At 48.2% G+C, this 18,334-nt stretch overlaps 1 protein-coding gene across 1 annotated transcript in view; it reads left to right on the top strand.

Annotated features, from left to right (window-relative positions):
* SIN3A (SIN3 transcription regulator family member A) overlaps window positions 1–17,363 on the top strand; it is a 37,143-nt gene extending 19,780 nt beyond the window's left edge. The window contains exons 10-21 of the mRNA XM_054077608.1: window positions 45–163; window positions 2,575–2,785; window positions 4,856–4,972; window positions 5,668–5,906; window positions 7,101–7,284; window positions 7,463–8,036; window positions 8,768–8,937; window positions 10,011–10,184; window positions 11,006–11,098; window positions 11,434–11,528; window positions 11,935–12,142; window positions 14,869–17,363. Of these exons, the coding sequence (XP_053933583.1) occupies window positions 45–163; window positions 2,575–2,785; window positions 4,856–4,972; window positions 5,668–5,906; window positions 7,101–7,284; window positions 7,463–8,036; window positions 8,768–8,937; window positions 10,011–10,184; window positions 11,006–11,098; window positions 11,434–11,528; window positions 11,935–12,142; window positions 14,869–15,099 (2,415 nt within the window). The 3' untranslated portion in view covers window positions 15,100–17,363. The remainder of the gene's footprint in view (window positions 1–44; window positions 164–2,574; window positions 2,786–4,855; window positions 4,973–5,667; window positions 5,907–7,100; window positions 7,285–7,462; window positions 8,037–8,767; window positions 8,938–10,010; window positions 10,185–11,005; window positions 11,099–11,433; window positions 11,529–11,934; window positions 12,143–14,868) is intronic.
* The last annotated feature ends 971 nt before the right edge of the window (window positions 17,364–18,334 follow it).

Here is an 18,334-nt window from a genome sequence, read left to right as displayed (position 1 = left end):
TCTCACCTGACAGCAATGGTTTCTCTTTTCCTCTTTTCCTTAAGGTCCGCAAAGCTCTGCGTAGCACGGAAGCATACGAAAACTTCCTTCGCTGTTTGGTTATTTTCAACCAGGAGGTGATCTCTCGGGCTGAGCTCGTGCAGCTCGTTTCTCCGTTCCTGGGGTAAGTGGTGCCTGTGTCCTTACACAATGCGAGACATCTAATCCACTCACTCACATCATGTGTGGCTGAGTGGCCAGAGCAGGAGGAACACTGCTCTGGGAGCTGGGTGGTGGTTTCTTGGGCCACAAAGTACGGCTGAGATGGAGTCCCCCTGCAATGCCCACTTCCTCTGCTGCTGGTTGGCTCAGCTTTTATCTGGGTAGGCCACCATTGCTTAATTGTCTGTCCAGTAAACGGTTGCGTTAGTTGCTTCTATGGCAATGCATCCTCTGACATCTCCTATGCCTTCCAGCTCAGCTTGAGTATCAGCAATGTACATGGTAAGGTGCCAGGTGCTGCTGTATGGGCAAGAAGACACTGTTAGCTCTTGAAAGCCCTTTAGTGGCCAACACTGTGCAGGTGCTATGTGCTTTAGACATTCAGACTTCTTCTTAGCACAGGAAGGATGTGAATCTGTTGGAGCGAGTCCAGAGGGGACTATGAAGGTAATCGGATGCCTGGAGCACCTCCCATACAAGGACAGGCTGAGAGAGTTGGGTTTGTTCAGCCTGGAGAAGAGAAAGCTCCAGGGATACCTTGGAGCAGCCTTACATTACTGACAGGGGCTCCAGGAAAGCTGGAGAGGAACTTTTTACAAAGGCATAGTCTGATAGGATGAGGGGAAACGGCTTTAAATTGGAAGGAGGAAGATTTAGATGGTACAAAGAAATTCTTCATGAGGGTGGAGAGGCCCTGGCCCAGGTTTCCTAGAGGACTTGTGGCTGCCCCATCCCTGAAGTCGTTCAAGGCCAGGCTGGGTGGGGCTTTGAGCAACCTGATCCAGTGGAAGGAGTCCCTGACTGGACAAGGGGATTGGAACTGAATGGACTTAGAGGTCCCTTCCATCCCAAACCATTCTGTGATTATTGAACTAGGACGGTAAGTCCCCTCCTTCAGTTTTCTTTCCAATTGCATACTTTCCTGCACTGCCTTTTTCCATTCCTTGTCTGAGAGGAGGTGAGAGAGTGATTCTTGGTTATGTGTTGGCTGGCAAACAGTGTTTGAGAGTGGCTTCGGTCCTGTTTGCAGTGTTTCTTCCTTTTTCAGGAGAGCAAATGTCATTATGTAGCAACCTGTTATTGCGGTCTCTTGCTGTGAAATTGTGGATTATTTCACTTGAGAAAAGATTGACTAATTACGTAGGAAATGTCCCCTGAAAAAGAGTGCTGATACAAACTCACTAGAATTTCAAAAGAGCAAAAAGCAGCTGAATTCTGTCCTGAAGCCAAAAATTATAAGGAATATTATAGTTTAAATAGGAATTGTAACTTTTGTAATTGTCAGTTGTGTAGAGAGCAACTCCGTATCAATCGGCTCAAACCAACTTTGGGCAGGAAGATTAATGTTCCTTCTTCCTGTGAATTGAGTTCCTGCTTCCAAGGGAGAAGGCAATAGCAACAGAAATTGGGTTCAGGACCCCATTACACCTGCTGCTGTGCGAAGAAACTGCCCCAAGGAGCTTACTCTCCTTCCATAGCTCCACCAGAATTAGTCAGGTGTCAGCAGGATCCTAGCTGTAGCTGGGAAAGGTGAAGTATTCGCCAAAAGAATTTGGAGTGCTCCCATCTACCATCTGTGCTCCTAGCTAGAACGGTGAATATCGGTACTGGGAAAGGTCTTATTCCGGAGTTGGGCTTTATCTTCTGTTATGTAATAAAAAAGCAATAAATCGGCAGTAATTTAATTAGCCTCAGTAACAGGTTTGATTCCTTGTATTGCTGGTGTTTCGCCTGAGATAAGAGGAGCGGAACAGATGCAGTATTTTAGCCTAAATAAAGTCTTCAGAAGACATCTCTGTGAGCAGGCAAACTTGGGCCTTGCAGATGAGAGCTTCTTCACAATATGTGCTGGGGAGACAGCACCGCTTGAAGTGTGTAGTTAAGGAGTTGCTTCTCAGTTTTGTCTTGCTGCTTTTTGAAAGGAAGGGTCTGGCTGAAGGATAAAGACGCTGGCAAACAACTAGGAGTCTGGGCTGAATTTGCTGCCAGGGTGGTTTGGGAGGTGTGGGTGTGACCCTGCAGTGGAAGCTCTGGCTGCTTTTCCTTGCCACTTGTCTCGTGGGGACAGGACGGTAGCCACAGGGCACATGGAAGATGCATCGGTGCTTGTCTGTTTGTCCTTGGTGATATGAGGGGGATCACAGTAGAGCTCGTTAATGCACCCAGAGAACAGTCTACCACCTGATAACACACAGGCACTCGCTTCCCGTTCAATTAGGTTCCATGGAAGCAGGACAGAGTGGAGAGGGTCCTCTGTCACCACGTGAGATTCAGAGGGTCTTCTTGGGCGCTGCCTGTCTGTAGCAGTCAGCATCGCAGCTCAGTGCTGTTTGAGTTCTGCTTACCCAGTTTTCCCCTCCATTTTATTTTTAGGAAGTTCCCAGAGTTGTTCACTTGGTTTAAAAACTTCCTGGGATACAAAGAATCTGTTCACATGGAGACATATCCGAAGGAACGGGCCACTGAGGGGATCGCCATGGAGATAGACTATGCCTCCTGTAAAAGACTGGGCTCCAGCTACCGAGCCTTACCCAAGAGCTACCAGCAACCCAAGTGCACGGGGCGGACTCCGCTGTGTAAAGAGGTAAGATGCTCTCGAATAGGAATTGTGTGACAGAGGAAGGCTACCCCCAGCCTTCTTGGAGGGATGGAGCAAGGACAAGAGGAATGGAACAGGATCGGGGATTTATTTGGTATCCTTGTGCTATGCTGAAAAGGTTCCTGGGGATGTCAGGGCACGTTTACAGCTGAGTTGTGCAGCTGTCTGTAACGTGGAACTGGTGCTGGCCATGGAGCTGGGGCCAAGCAGCTGCCTGCTTAGACTGATCTGTTTTGCTCCTGCACCCACACATGTGTGGGCATCCCATGCTGGCACAGGATCACCATGGTACGTGTTGGAGCCCAAGGTGAGTGCACCCTGAGGTGTTCCTAGTGGCGAGTGAGCACGTGGCACTCCTGCATACATCTGGGTCATGTCCAGAAGCTGTTCCACAGGGCGAGGCACCAGTCTAGGAATGAGTTATGCTGGAAGCTGACTAGGAGATGTGATCCCCGTGTGGCTTTGGCATGAGCTCTTCTCGAGTGGTGCTGGTGAAAGGGTTGCATGAAGCATTGTGGAGCAGCTGGAAAAAAACCCACTAAACAGTTGTGAAGTTTAACTACTTAAATAAAATGTAGGGGCATCAGATACATACAATGTTCTACATAGCCTAACCTGTGAAAAGATGATTACAAACTTAAAAACTCTGAGTAGGAAATGGCAGAACGAGTTTCCTGCATAATGTGACCTCAGGGATCTTTTACAAAACAGTATGTAATTCAAGTTTATTGCTACCTTTTTACCCAAATTTCCACCTACTCCGCTGTCAGTCCTCTCTAAGCCAACCTTTAAAGGAAACAGTGTGTTTTGTGGACAGATTCTCCCATATATCCTTCACATGCTTCTTTCTTCCTACCTGAAGTGCTAAGACCTCTTGTCTTGAGAAATGGTGCGTTGCTTTCGGAAGTGGGCTCCCTACAGGGAACCAGCCCTCCTGGTCAGCAGTGAAAGCTGGTCTCCCAACAAAATCCTGCAGGATCAGATGTACTCGTTGAGTCCTTTAATGTGTCACAGTGACCCTTGGATCAAAGTGGGAACGGTACTGACCAATCCTGTTCCTTCACTGGTGTTGTTTTGGAGGTGACTCTTGCTGAAGGAGGAGGGAAGAGCCCCAGCAACCGCTTCTTTGTGACTGCCAGCAGCAGTGGCACCCACAGCAAACAGCGAGATTGCCATTAGAAAATGTGATGGGGTTTGTGTCCTTACGCTCTTGTGAGAGATGAAGGGGAATAATGTTGATGACAGAGTCCTGCAGTTAGCAGAGGGGATAGGTGTCAGCTGAAGCGATGGCAGGAGAGTGGAAACATTCTGGGCCAGAGACAAGTGCAGGTTTATTAGTCTGAAGTCCTGACATGTCTCTGAAAAGTGTGTTGTGTGATCCTGTTACAGACTTTTTCTTCATGAGAGAATCTAAGGACTCAGTTGTTCAGGCTGCAGGTTTGTGAAAACCAGGCCTAACCTGAGAGCGACAGATGCTCGGCTCCTATGTCAGGAAAGGAGCTGCTCTAAAACCTTTACACTCAGGTGGAGGGATGTAGAGCTTTTGTTGTCTCCTCTTAAATCTTTTCTCTTCCATGGTGTCAGCATCGTGTGTAAGATGAAGAAACTGTAGTATGTGCATTGATCCAGGGCTAAATTTAATCCCTTTCCAAATCTCACAATCAGCTTTATTTGGAGGCAGAAGGCACACACCATCAGTCGTGTCTGATATGTTGACCACCCAGCATTGCCAATGGTGAATCATGCACACCATGAACCCACTGGTTGCAGTTCAATCCAAAATAATGGAAAAGCTCCTTGTGCCTTTATTTTTCTCTTTCCTTGCAAGTTTTTTCTCACTGCTCCAGTGAATTAATTTCTGACTGCCTGGATCTTTCAATTTGGGGTTGTCTCCTGAATGTTGTTTGGGGTTGTCTCCTGAATGCCAGGCTTTGGAAGGGCTACACACAACTGGGGAATTGTATCCTCATGTTGGAAGACTGGGCTCGGAGGCAGCCAAGCATCCCCTCTTTGAAGGCTGGCTCTGACGCTTGTCCCTCCCTTTCCCCCTCAAAGGTTTTGAATGACACCTGGGTCTCCTTCCCGTCCTGGTCCGAAGACTCCACGTTTGTGAGCTCCAAGAAAACACAGTATGAGGAGCACATCTACAGGTGTGAGGATGAGCGTTTCGAGGTAAATTGCTTTCCTTGATTCGTGTCTCAAAACTTGGGGTTTTGTGAACAGTTAATGATCTTGATGTAATTACACATTTAATGCCGCTTCTTAGAAACTTTTTTATTGTGTCTGTCACCTGTTCTTTTGCATAAAAGTTTGCATTCTCTTAATGCAAGAAGCAGCAGCTGCATAACCACGTCTTACTCCAAGCTGCCATCCCTGCCCCTCACTTTTTGTTCACACCACTCCAGATGGAATTGTTCAGTGACCGGCATATAATCGGATGTGTCTTTTGTCCTTACTGCCTACGTAGCACATGAGAACATGCATAATAATCTGAAAAGGAATACATTCAGGATGTTTAACAATTGACATTGTGACTTGAAATGGAAGTTAGCTTGACAGTTACCTGCATATGCACAGATTCAGTGTGTCCTTTTGTAGAGAAACTGTCCGGTGTGTTCTGTTCCTAGGTGGAAAACGTAATTTCCTAACAGTATAATTCTTGTAGCCTTTAAATTCTTATGCAGTATCATCTAGGTAGCAGATAAAACATAATTGGAGTACTTGAGAGCAGCTGAACATGGAAACCGCTGCTGAGGAACACTTTGTTAAACATGCACGGCTTCTTGTTTCATGTCACTTAAATGTTAGCCTCTCTGAAGTATCATGTTTTATCTATTCAACGATGGCTAATGCTCCGTTTGCTTCAGCTGGATGTTGTCTTGGAGACCAACCTGGCAACGATCCGCGTCCTCGAGGCAATCCAAAAGAAACTCTCGCGCTTGTCTGCTGAGGAGCAGGCTAAATTCCGGCTGGACAACACTCTGGGTGGCACTTCGGAGGTGATCCACCGCAAGGCTCTCCAGAGGATATATGCAGACAAAGCAGCCGACATCATCGATGGACTTCGGAAGAACCCATCCGTGGCTGTTCCCATTGTTCTGAAAAGGTACCGACTGCTCTAGCACCAGTCCTGGGGGCTCTATCAAAGGATAACGCACCATTCCTCATCCAGATCTATGTGAAAGTAGCTCGTTTCTGCCCCTGGAAGGTGTGACCACCACAAGGTTGTAATTCAAGAAGTGCATTTTATGTTCCAATCAGTTGCTGTGTTTCGCAATAATCACCTAGAAAGAGGGAGTTACCCCCCGAAACAAAACCTTTACACTCAGCTGGAGTAAGGTAGAGCTTTTCTTGTTTCCTCTCAAACCTTTTTTCTTCCATGATGTCAGCATCGTGCGTAAGATGAGGAAACTGTAGTGTGTGCATTGATCCAGGGCTAAATTTGATCCCTTTCCAAATCTCACAGCTCTACGTGACTGTGACTTTGGATCGTGGTGGCTGTGCTACCCTCAGATTCCCAATCCAGTTTCTGTTGTCAACCTCCCCTTCCTTGGTCAAGAAAAGGGAGTGGGTGCTGCAGCTCATGAGGGAAGCTCATAGAGATGTGTAAGCAGGAGATGTTCTTCCCCAACACTTCCCATCGCTGTGGGACTGTCACTCCTGTGTCTCGGGGCTCTGCCAGCAGAGGTAACAGCTTCACCCAGGATACCTGCAAAGTCATAACTTCTCCACCCAGATGCCTCTTCCTGTGAGCCAGGTCTCGAGCTGCATCGGGTGTTTTGCTTAAGACACCAAGTTGAGGTTTAGGAGTCTATTCCCAGGAAGCTCAGGTTGCTGCAAGGTGATAACCTTGTTAATCATCCAGACTAAGCTACTTCGTTTCAGCAGCTGGAGCTACACAAGATTCTGGAGTTTTCTGAGTGCGCTGGGCCACCTCTTGTGGCTCTCCTGGCCTGTCAGCCCCTCTCCCTGCTGCGGACAGCAGGGCTGGAATGGTGCTAAACCCACTAGCTGTCCTGGCATGCTGCAGGGAGAAGCACAAACCTCCAAGCTACTCTGTGCCTGAGCCATGTAACTTAGACATGAGAGAAGTCTTGGGACGGGGGAGTTGTTATTCAGAAGGGCATGTGCAAGGTGCTCCTCCAGTAAAGCTTCGTTCTGTGGGGTGGTGTTTATACCTGTCTCATAAAGTATTTGGCTCTTCTCAGCACTGGCCAGGAACCACAGGCCTAAGTTTTCCTTACATGCTCAGAGTGAGACCCTTATGTCTCTTAGCTCACCCTTGTTTTATTGATCCAAGGTTAAAGATGAAAGAGGAAGAGTGGCGAGAAGCGCAGAGAGGATTTAATAAAGTCTGGCGAGAGCAGAATGAGAAGTATTACCTGAAATCCTTGGACCACCAGGGCATCAACTTCAAGCAGAATGATACCAAGGTGCTGAGGTCAAAGAGTCTCCTCAATGAGATTGAAAGCATCTATGATGAGGTAAGACTGTCACCGACAGTTGTCTTCCCTTGAGTTCATGTACTTCAAATGCAGTTTCGGTTCCTGTTCCTCACTGTTCAATAAGAGAAGGAGTCTGCACCACTGGCAGAGCTTTCTGAAAGCTTTCTTGCGTGGAGTTGTTCAGGACTGACTTTTGTGCTGTGTTTCTCATTTGTAGAGGCAAGAGCAGGCTTCAGAAGACAACGCTGGGGTCCCCACAGGCCCACACCTATCACTAGCCTACGAAGACAAGCAGATCCTGGAAGATGCTGCCTCTCTCATCATCCACCATGTGAAGCGTCAGACGGGAATCCAGAAAGAGGACAAGTACAAAATCAAGCAGATCATGTATCACTTCATTCCAGACCTGCTGTTTGCTCAGCGAGGTGAACTCTCGGATGTGGAAGAGGAGGAAGAAGAGGAAATGGATGTGGACGAAGCTACTGGGGCTGCAAAAAAGCACAATGGCGTTGGGGGCAGTCCTCCCAAAACCAAGCTGATGTTCAACAACACGACGGCCCAGAAGCTGCGGGGCATGGATGAAGTCTACAATCTCTTCTACGTGAACAGCAACTGGTACATATTCATGCGGCTGCACCAGATCCTGTGCTTGCGGCTGCTGCGAATCTGCACCCAAGCTGAGCGGCAGATCGAAGAGGAAACGCGGGAAAGGGAGTGGGAGAGGGAAGTGCTGGGCATAAAGCGAGACAAGAGCGACAGTCCTGCCATCCAGCTGCGGCTGAAGGAGCCTAGTGAGTGACTTTGAGTGGGAGGGTGGGGAAGAAATATGCTTCTATTCGTAGTGTGTGGATGAGGCTTAGTTTGTGTTACAGTGGTGACCCTTTAAAACTGGAATCTCTAGTATAGGACGAGGGGGAGTGATTTTCAGCTCCAAGAGGGGAGATTGACATGAGATCTTAGAAAGAAATGTTTTCCTGTGAGGGCCCAGGTTGTCCAGAGAAGCTGTGGCTGCCCCACCCCTGGAAGTTTCCAAGGCCAGGTTGGATAGGGCTTGAAGCAACCTGATCCAGTGGGAGGTGTCCCTGCCCATGACAGGGCAGGGGGTTGGAACTGGATGGGCTTTGAAGTCTCTTCCAACCCAAACCATTCCAGAATTCTATGATTATCACTGGGCAGCAGTGGGTTGAGAGAAGAGGTGAAAAGGTGTGGGGTACATGGGGCTTGAATAGCTTGGATTATAGCAGTTATTTCATAAGAGCTTCCGTTTTATACTTGCATATCTAAAGTATCCTTGAGTTCCCTAACTAAAAGCCTTTTACTTATAAAAAGTTTTCTGAAATAAAGGCCTCATGGAGGAGGCTCAAACTGGAAAACAAGGGATTAGTCCTTAAAAGTCTATAACAGACAAACTTAACTCTGTTTCAGGAGCTCTGTAGCCTGACCGGGTGGTCTGAGGGCCAAACCTCAGAGCAACCCCTCCTGAGAGTGGTGTGTTCATCTCTCCCATTCTCTCTTGTTGCAGTGGACATCGACGTTGAAGATTATTACCCGGCCTTCCTGGACATGGTGCGCAACCTCCTGGATGGGAACATGGACTCGTCGCAGTACGAGGACTCCTTGCGCGAAATGTTCACCATTCACGCCTATATTGCCTTTACCATGGATAAGCTGATCCAGAGCATTGTTCGACAGGTGACTGCTGGCAACACTGGAGGGTAGATGCTCCGGGGTAGAGAAAGTAGCTGGGGTGTTTGCTACAGTGAGAGCCCCAGCCCAATTTGGAGGGGGTGTGTTGTGTGCCTAAATGGGAAATTTCAGGGGTGAGCAGGTTGATTCTGGGCGTTTTTAACCCAGCTTTACAACTGATGTAAGGACACTTGATAAAAGATAATTTCTGGTGTATTTAAATTATTCATAATATGTGCAAAATCGCTTTGCATATAGAGTTCTCCCTTTGTTTTCCTGAAGTTCTAGGTTATAAATATTCGATTTCAAAGCATCTCCAGAGCTAATCTTTCTTTAAGTTTATAAAATGAATTGAATGTCATTTAAATTATTTCTTTCTCGCTGGTGTCACATGCCTTTTTGGAAGAGCTTTGCTCTTTTCTGGCTATTGGAGCAGCTCACTTTGGCTTTTAAACTCCAGTCCTTCTATTGGACTGGTAGGAAGACTGTGTGACCAAGGGAAAAATTCTTCCTGCACCTTTTTGTAGCCTAAATAACAAAATCAGACAAGGGTGGCTGGAAGTGGAGTGGCTTGAAAAACCTTTTCCCCTTTCAGAAGGGTTGAGCTGCTTTTCTGAAGCCCTGTGTTTCAGTCCACAGATTAAGTGAATATAAAAGTCAACTGAGTACTTTCAATGTTTAAAATTGTTCAAAACAAGGATTTGATACCAACTGTCCCACTCCTCTCCTCAGATGCAGCAGCAGACACTTGCCATGGAGGGGATACACTGTGCCACAGTGCTCCAGCCCTTCCTTCCCTATTCCTGATCAGGATGTTCCCTAGCCCTGTTTTTTCTCTGAGTAGCTGTACTTTGCCACCTATTAATTATTTTAAAGATACGGAGCAGCAAATGGAAGGAAGTTACTCAAAAGGCCTTAAACTTATGCTTTTTCATAAACTTATGCTTTGGTTTTTTGTTGGTATTTTTTTTTTTGCTTGGTCTTAAACCCATGGTTACATCTTAGTTTCTTTGTTCTGTGCTGAAGGGCCTGCAGCAGACTCCCTGACAAACACTTTCCCTGCATTCTCCTTTTTGCAGCTCCAGCACATCGTGAGTGACGAGATCTGTGTGCAGGTAACGGACCTCTATCTGTCAGAGAACAACAACGGAGCAACTGGAGGGCTTCTGGCTTCCCAGTCATCTCGTGCTCTCCTGGAGGCCGCCTACCAGCGCAAAGCTGAGCAGCTCATGTCAGATGAAAACTGTTTCAAGGTAAACTGGGCTGTGAACCGTGCTGGAAGAGCAGCAGGCAGCAAGGGGGCTGCCTTGTAAGAAGGGAGAGACGCCAGTTCTTTATAAAAGGAGCCTTGTTTAGGCACCAGAGAGTCCTGCGGACTTTCTGTAGCTCTGAAACTTGAAAGTTTTGGTGGCAGCTTTTGGCACGTAGGCCAACATAGACCCTTCTGTAAGGGCCTCTTGAAAATGAGATATGAAGGAGAAATACGTTTTGTGGAACAGCAGTGATAAATATTGCTTGTGCTTTACAGTGTCTTTGGGTTGTATCACATTGACTGCTTTGCTGTCACCAGTTTTAATTCGATGGCTCAAACTCCCGGATTTCTCTCGTGCCTCAGCCTCTGTTGACTGTGGGGACATCTGCTAATACTGACTGGCCATTAAATCATTGTCGACTGCATGCGTTGCTAAATAAACCTGGTGCACTGTGCTAATCAAATCCATGCTTCATTTGCTGAAGGTGCAGGAAGTGGCCCTTTCTGAGCGAGTAGTGCTTTGGATAAAAGCCTGCATGTATGATCTCTATTCCCTTGCCCTCAAACTTACTCTGGGGGCTCAAGAAGGACCCGTGTGGCTCCAAAAACAAAAACAAAAAAGATTTCAGAAAAGCTTTGCAATTTCTCTGTTGCTCACAGTTTGTGCAGATTGAGTAGAGTTTTCTCTCTGCTGTCAGGCATGTGGGAAGTGGTGTTTTCCCTTACGACTATGACAACTTGCTTCCTTTGTCCCAGTGAGAAATGAAGGTTGTTTTTTCTGTTTGCAAGCTCTTACTAGTCCCTTCTGCCTCTTCTTTGTAGCTGATGTTCATTCAGAGCAGAGGTCAGGTTCAGTTAACCATTGAACTGCTGGACACTGAAGAAGAGAACTCTGATGACCCTGTAGAAGCAGAGGTAAGAGCAGCTTGTCCAGAGAGCTGAATGTGATGGTTGAGGGTGTTCAGCTGACTGCTGTTGTGATCTGTTAGCCCCACCAAAGAAACATCAAGGATACACCGCAAAGCTTTCAGTGCTGTGAGCAGGCAAGTCCTTCTTGGTATGTTTTGTGTTAGAAGACCCTCAAAACTATGTAGAGAAATGCTGTACCTGCCTTTTTGGAGATAAGATGTGTGGAGCCTTCAAAAATGACCTTGTGTTCATCCATATAACTTCCAGCTTTGCTTCTGTAACCATCCCCTCTTGTTTGGTGGGAAGGTAGGGGCTGATCTGTGCTCTGTGCTCATTTCCAGCGCTGGTCGGACTATGTGGAGCGGTACGTCAACTCCGATTCTACCTCCCCTGAGCTCCGGGAACACCTGGCCCAGAAACCGGTCTTCCTGCCAAGGTGAGTGGCTGTGCTGTGCCATGAACCCTTCCCGATGGGCTGGATTTGGCCATAGGGAGCAGAGCATCTGCGCTCTGTGACTGTGCTGGGCAGTCAGTCTCGTCTGTATTTTCATGCTGCCTTGTTCTGTGTTTTAAGTCTGCCAGTCCCACCTTGGCTGACAGTAAAGAAACAGTGAGCAACATGTTGAGGCTTTTTCTGAGCAGGAAGTTGATTGCCCAATAGGTGTAATTTCAGAAATAAGCTAAACCCAGTGACTTGTTGTAGGGGTCTGAGCCTGAAAATTCTGACAGGCAGCTGAGCTCCAAGCTGTTTGCCAGGGGCCGGCACAGATCCACCAGCTACATTCCGCTGGGTAGTGCCGGAGGGTGAGCACTAATTCCAAGAGGGGTTCTCTGGTTTGCAGGAATCTGAGGCGGATCCGTAAGTGTCAACGTGGTCGGGAGCAGCAGGAGAAGGAAGGGAAGGAGGGAAACAGTAAGAAGTCCATGGAGAACGTGGAGAGCTTGGACAAGCTGGAGTGTAAATTCAAACTCAACTCCTATAAGATGGTGTACGTGATCAAATCGGAGGATTACATGTACAGAAGGACTGCTCTGCTGCGAGCTCAGCAGGTAGGAGCAAGCAGAAGGACTGGGGTGGGCAGCTGGTGTTTCCCGAGCCCCTTTGTTCCCTCGGGTCAGCTGGGGAGAGTCAGCTGAAACAACTTTGGGGATCCTGTCGGGTAACACTTTGTGGCTATTGTGTTGCCAGGAGGATGGTGGGCTGTTTCCTCTTCCCAAGGCACTAAAGATCTCCTGAGTGTTCTGAAGGTGTGATATTTTTTTCTTCCACCTCTAATTGTCTTCTCGCCTCCCCTCTGGTCTCTCCAGAGGGTTTTATTATGCTAGGACAGTGCGTTTGACTGCAAGTGCTTCCATTTCTTCAGGAAGTGCTTCCTGCGGGCAGTGGTCCTCCCGTTTTAGGGAAGATCTGTTTTCTGCCTATTCTTGTGGTTGCATGTGAGAGTGCCTGTTCTTCCAGGGCTTCCCCAAAGAGGAATCATTCAGACTGCAGAGCATCAAATGCCTTCTGTCCCTGTGGATCCCTCTGGGTGCCATCCCCTCCTCTCCTGTCCCCATGGTCGCAGAGAGTGGAAGTCGTCAGGTCACTCCTACATGGCAGAGCCCAGCTAACATGCAGCAGCAGCAGCTCTGGAAAATCTATTTTTGTGGCAAGGATGGGAGCAGTGAGGTCAGACACACAGAAAAATCCCCATGAGTGGTTTTCCAGGGCTTGAGAGTCCAGGACGCAGGGGTCTGTGACACCTCGCATCTAGCAGTCAGTGCTTGTGAGTGCTAGTTTAAATTGGAATTTGACTTTTTGAAGTTACTCAAATTTGCTTTTGCTTCTCTGTGCCAAAAGTAACTGCTGGGATGAAAGAAGGAGGATAGGTGGTAGGTGGGGAGGCAGAGATACAGGAAGGGAAGTGTTGGTTCTCCAGCTGTGCTTGAGCTGCAAAGGTTGGGCTTTATTCAAGATGAAAACAGCCTGTGACTCCGAGATGGGCCAAATGCAGGAGAATTCAGTTGGAGAAAGCTGATTTGGTCTTCTGGACACTCTGACACTTTGTGACTTTTCTAATCCAATAGGAAAAAAACAGGGAGCTTTAACAGCAAACTCCAGTTCTAGTCCAGCTGTTTAGGCTTGAGACTTGAAATACTTCACTATAATTTAAGTATAATCTATTTAAAACACACCATTAAGCAGAATGCCATCGTTCAGAATGCAAAAGAAAGTGAAACCTGCCAGATTCAGCCAAAAGTTCCTGACTTCAGCAACTGGAAGAGAGGTTCTGAGAGGCTCTGTCAGCAGAATCCTTTTCTGCAGCTGCGGAGATTGTTTCCAGTGTATGAAATGACTTCCTTTTCTGAGGATGCTACTGACCACTGAGAAAATTCCCTGGGGGTTGGAACTGGATGGGCTTTAAGGTCCCTTCCAACCCAAACCGTTTAATGCTTCTGTGAGGGGATGGGAGAGGTGCACGCTGCTTCCTGCCTAGGACATCATCCTTACAGCTCTGTTGTGGTCATGTAGTTGAACTTATAAACCAGCTCTTTAACACGTCTGCCTTGTTGATGAAATATAATTAATGGGTTTCCTTCATTAGCACTCAATGTTGTTAAACTCTCATTCGCATCAGAGGAGTGGTTTATTTCAGTGATGACTCTGAAATGCCAGTACCGAGGATTCTGATTGAATTCCATCTATCCCATTCAGCTGGCACAACACTCAAGGAAAAGTTATCTTGGACAGGATGCTCTGTGCCAGAGTTTATCACAGAGAACCCAAACATGAGTCAAATTCCTGAACCATTAAGTACGTAGCGTGCAGTACAGCCCCTCAGTAACTGCAGACACTGACAGAGCTGCAGAAGCCACGCTGAATGTCAGATCCATTGGATTTAACAGTGAATGCTGAGCAGCAGTCGCCGGGAGAACAAAACAAATAATAAAATACATAAGTTTTCATCTGGAGGCTGAATTATATTTGCTGTTTTCAATTATGGCTGTAGCTGTGGCTTTAAACCATCTGCGCTGGATTTTGCATTCCTTAAGCAGATGCTCTCACTCAGGACATGCATGGTTTTTCCTCTCCTGATGCTTCTGTTAAGCCAGCAGTTCTTAGACCTTTTAGACCTGACCCAGTTCTTTGTTTTCCATATGGATGTTCTGTGTTTTCCTGGTATGTGTAACGAGTGTGAAGCTTGCTTTCTCCTGGGACCATGCCTCACCATTGTGGGCTGGAGGCAGACCCCAAGGGCTGGGGAGGGCAAGGCTTGCGTGAGCTGGGGGCTGCCTTTGCTGGAGAAGAGGAGGCTGAGGGGAGACCTCATCGCTCTCTGCAGCTCCCTGAAAGGAGGTTGCAGTGAGGTGGGTGCTGGTCTCTTCTCCCAGGTAACAAGTGATGGAATATGAGAAAATGGCCTCAAGTTGTGCCAGGGGAGGTTTAGATTGAATGTGAGGAAAAATTTCCTCACAGAAAGGGTTCTCGGGCACTGGCAGAGGCTGCCCAGGGCAGTGGTGGAGTCACCATCCATGGAGGCATTTAAACAATGGGCAGATGAGGTGCTCAGAGATATGGTTCGATGGTGGACAGGTATGGTTGGACTCCATCTCAAAGGTATTTTCCAACCAAACGACCCTCAGTCCTTTATCACCGGCAAGAGCCGGTGTCTGCCCTCCAAATCGCCTCTGGCTGTTGACCTCCTCAGTCGTGTTGACCAGCAGCCAACTTTGTGTAATGCTGCAGTTTGTGGGCCAAGCTGACTTTTTTCTAACACCTCTTTCTATTTCTGTAGTCCCACGAAAGAGTGAGCAAGCGGCTGCACCAGCGGTTCCAGGCTTGGGTGGACAAATGGACCAAGGAGCACGTACCCCGCGAAATGGCAGCTGAGACAACCAAGTGGCTGATGGGTGAAGGGTTGGAGGGCTTGGTGCCCTGCACCACCACCTGTGACACAGAGACCCTGCACTTTGTCAGCATTAACAAGTACCGCGTCAAATATGGCACGATATTCAAGACGCCGTAGAACTGCCCCAGAGCGAGGGAAGAGCCCAGGCGATGTGTGTGTGTGTGCGCGCATCAAGGAGAGGAGGAGGAGGACGCCTTTCTCCCCTCACCGTGTATTGCTGTAACATGGCCACTTGACTAGTGCGTGGCTGGTACAGCCTGTCACCAGCGGGATTCCCTGCAGGGACGCGGATCGCCGCCAGCCCTTTGACATCGGCACGTGTCCCCGGAGGGTGGGAAGGACCGTTCTCTGAACTGAGCCATCCCAGAGAAACACAACGAGCTTGTACACACCAGCAGTGTTGAGGCCCTGAGCAGCAAGGGAAGAGAACCGCAGGATCACCGGACCACTTGGATGTGTCCTGAAATCCCCAGGTGCCTGTCGCGACCGGATTCTCCTCCCTCACCAGGCTGCTGTGTGGGGCGGTGGGGCAGCCCGTGGCCAGCTGACGGAGCGGACCCTGGGCTCCTCTCTCCTCCCTTCCAAGCTGGACTTGCCCTGTGCGGATCGGTCTGTCCTTTCTAGTGCCAGTGGAACTGTTGATTTCATTTTTTTTTTTGTACCTGCTTGTTTACTAGTCTCTCCTAGTGCCATGCACCAGCTCTTCACACACATGTACGTACACACACACAACAGAACAACACGATTTTAACATGTTCCCCTCCTTTTTTTGTAAATAAATGTACAAATTGTCAATTTTTTTTTGTTTTTTTTTTCTTTTTCCTGTTTTGTTTGGGTTTTTTATTAAAGGAAGTATGCTTGATGTGCTAGCATAACTGTACTAGCTTCTTGTGTACCATAGTACCAGGTGGCTTGAGAATTAGTACCGACAGACAGACCGACGGAGACATTTATTACACTTTTTACCAAAGGGAGTTATCATTGTAGTGCTTTTGTGTGGAAGCTTTTTTTCTCCTTTTTTGTAAATAAAAACCAATGTCTTTGTTCTTAACTGGAGGAAGACACTTGCTCACCCACAGCCTTGTTCCTGGTCTGAAAGGCACCGTGTAGCATGCAGTTTTGGGGAGGGAGCCAGGGCGCATCCGACCATTTTTAGGATTGGCTTCACAATCTGAGAGGAAAAAGCGGAGGCAGCGTGTGTGTGTTTTGCAGTTGATGCGACCGAGGTACAAGCAGCAAGTTAAGATATATAAATATATAGTATATAATTGTTAATTTTTGTTTTTCCTGGTGGGTAATTTTTATCCACCTTGTCTTCCAGCTCCAAGGACCTTCGCTTTTGGGAAGTGTTGCTGAGCTACTTAGCTGGGGTTGATTGTGCTGATGTCTTCTTTTTTTTCCCTCTCAGTATTGGAGAAAACATCATCGGAAGTTACCAAACCAGTGTTGGACAGAGCTGCTCTGCGTGTGTGTTTGTGTGCGGTGCGTGCGTGCGAGAGAAGAGGGCGAGGGGTGGGGGCGGGTCTCGGCGCATTTCACTTGTGAAATCCACATATGGGATATATATTTTTTTAAGTAGAGAAGTTTAGCGCTGGCAGATATTTAAAACACAGGGGAAATTTCCGATTTTAAAAATAAAGAAGTCAGCACAGACTTCATAAGCCACGACAGCCACAACTGCACTGTCTCTCCTCCTCAAAGGAGGCAGCTTTCCTTGCACAAACCCATGCTGCCAGTCCTAAGTACCTAAAACAGCTTCCGTCGTCCTTGGCAGGGGAGCTTTCCTGCTCCTTAAACCTTTCCCAGGGATTTATTATTTTTCCAAGACAGCAGGTTCTCTCCTGGCACCAGAGCTCCCCTCCCTTCTGCAGGCAGGGAGCTGGGAGTGGGCTCGGAAAGGGATATGCACCTCGCTGGTCCTTCTGCAGCCAGGAGAGCCAGGGTGGAAGTTCGCACTCCTTGGCAGTCAGATCTTGAACAGGAGCCTCCTATGGAGAGAGGGAAAGGGAGGGCAGAGCCCAGTGGGGAATACTCACAGTTTGCCAGCAATAAGTCACCCGTCTCCTTTCCTCCTTTGCTGTAATCAGGCAGGACGGGGAGCTGCGTGTCCTCTTTCGCTTCATAGGTCTCACGTCTGCTCCTCCGCTCTCTGTTTCCCTCCTTTATTTTTCCTGTTGTATTCTCAAGGTGATCTGGAAGTAAAAATCTGGGGTGATTTAGACTTTTTGACCAGCTTGAAAGTAGCTGCTGCTGCTTGGTGGGTGTCTTGTCCCAGGAGCTGTGCCTGCATGTCACTGAGCGCACGGGGGCTGGTGCCGATCCCGGGATACGCCACGGAGACTTTGGCCTCTGCCATCCCAGCTCCACTCCCCGCCTGTACAATAGCAGAGGGTTTGGGTTTTTGTTTTTTTTTCTTTTTATTTGAACTTGCTTTTTGTATTCTGTAATGTGATCCTGGCCCACAACCCATGTGATTTCTATCCGAATGTTGTAAACTTGACTGTAGTGCAGTATTTCCATTAAAATATCAGGGCTAAGTCTTGCCTTATGCATTCTTCTTCCTTCCTGACTGTACGCAGTGAAAGTTTGGGGTGTTCCTGAGGGAAAAAAAAGGGTCAGGGAGGATGAGAGGTGGGCATGGAGTCACTTTGGCTAGAGGATTGAGATGTAGACACGAGCGACAGCTTGGGTTTTGTAGAATCAGGGAGTGATTTGGGCTGGAAGGGACCTTAAAGCCCATCCAGTTCCAAGCCCTGCCATGGGCAGGGACACCTCCCATTAGATCAGGGTGCTCAAAGGTTGCATTCCTTAGATGAGGCCATCAGGCAGGAGTTCAGACCTGCTAAAGCGGGAGATTCCTTCCGGCCCATGCGGATACCAGATTTGGTGGTGCCATGAGGATGGTGGGGCTGGAGCTTGCGTCTCAGTTACTTGTGTGTGTGTGATTCCTCACAGGCTCTTGTGTGCTTTAGAATTGTAGAATCATGGAATGATTTGGGTTGGAAGGGATCTTAAAACCCATCCAGTTTCACCCCTCTGCCATGGGCAGGGACACCTCCAACTGGATCAGGGGCTCTGAGCCCCACACCTCCAGGGATGAGGCAGACACCTCCGCTCTGGGCAACCTGCGCCTCCCCACCCTCACAGGAAGACATTTCTCCCTAAGATCTCATCTCCATCTCCCCTTTTTCAGCTCAAAACCAAAACATTTCTTCTTAATCTCTCATCTAAATCTCCCCCTTTCCCACACGAAGCACCCCCCCCCCCCCCCGCGTTTCCCGCCCTCTGCCCAGGGCCGCCGGTAGGGCGGGGCCCGTCCCGCTCGCACTGAGGCTGCGCGGAGGCCTCTCCC

This window comes from Cuculus canorus, chromosome 12, assembly GCF_017976375.1.
Source record: "Cuculus canorus isolate bCucCan1 chromosome 12, bCucCan1.pri, whole genome shotgun sequence".
Taxonomy (NCBI): domain Eukaryota; kingdom Metazoa; phylum Chordata; class Aves; order Cuculiformes; family Cuculidae; genus Cuculus; species Cuculus canorus.
This window is presented reverse-complemented; position numbering and strand designations above follow the sequence as displayed.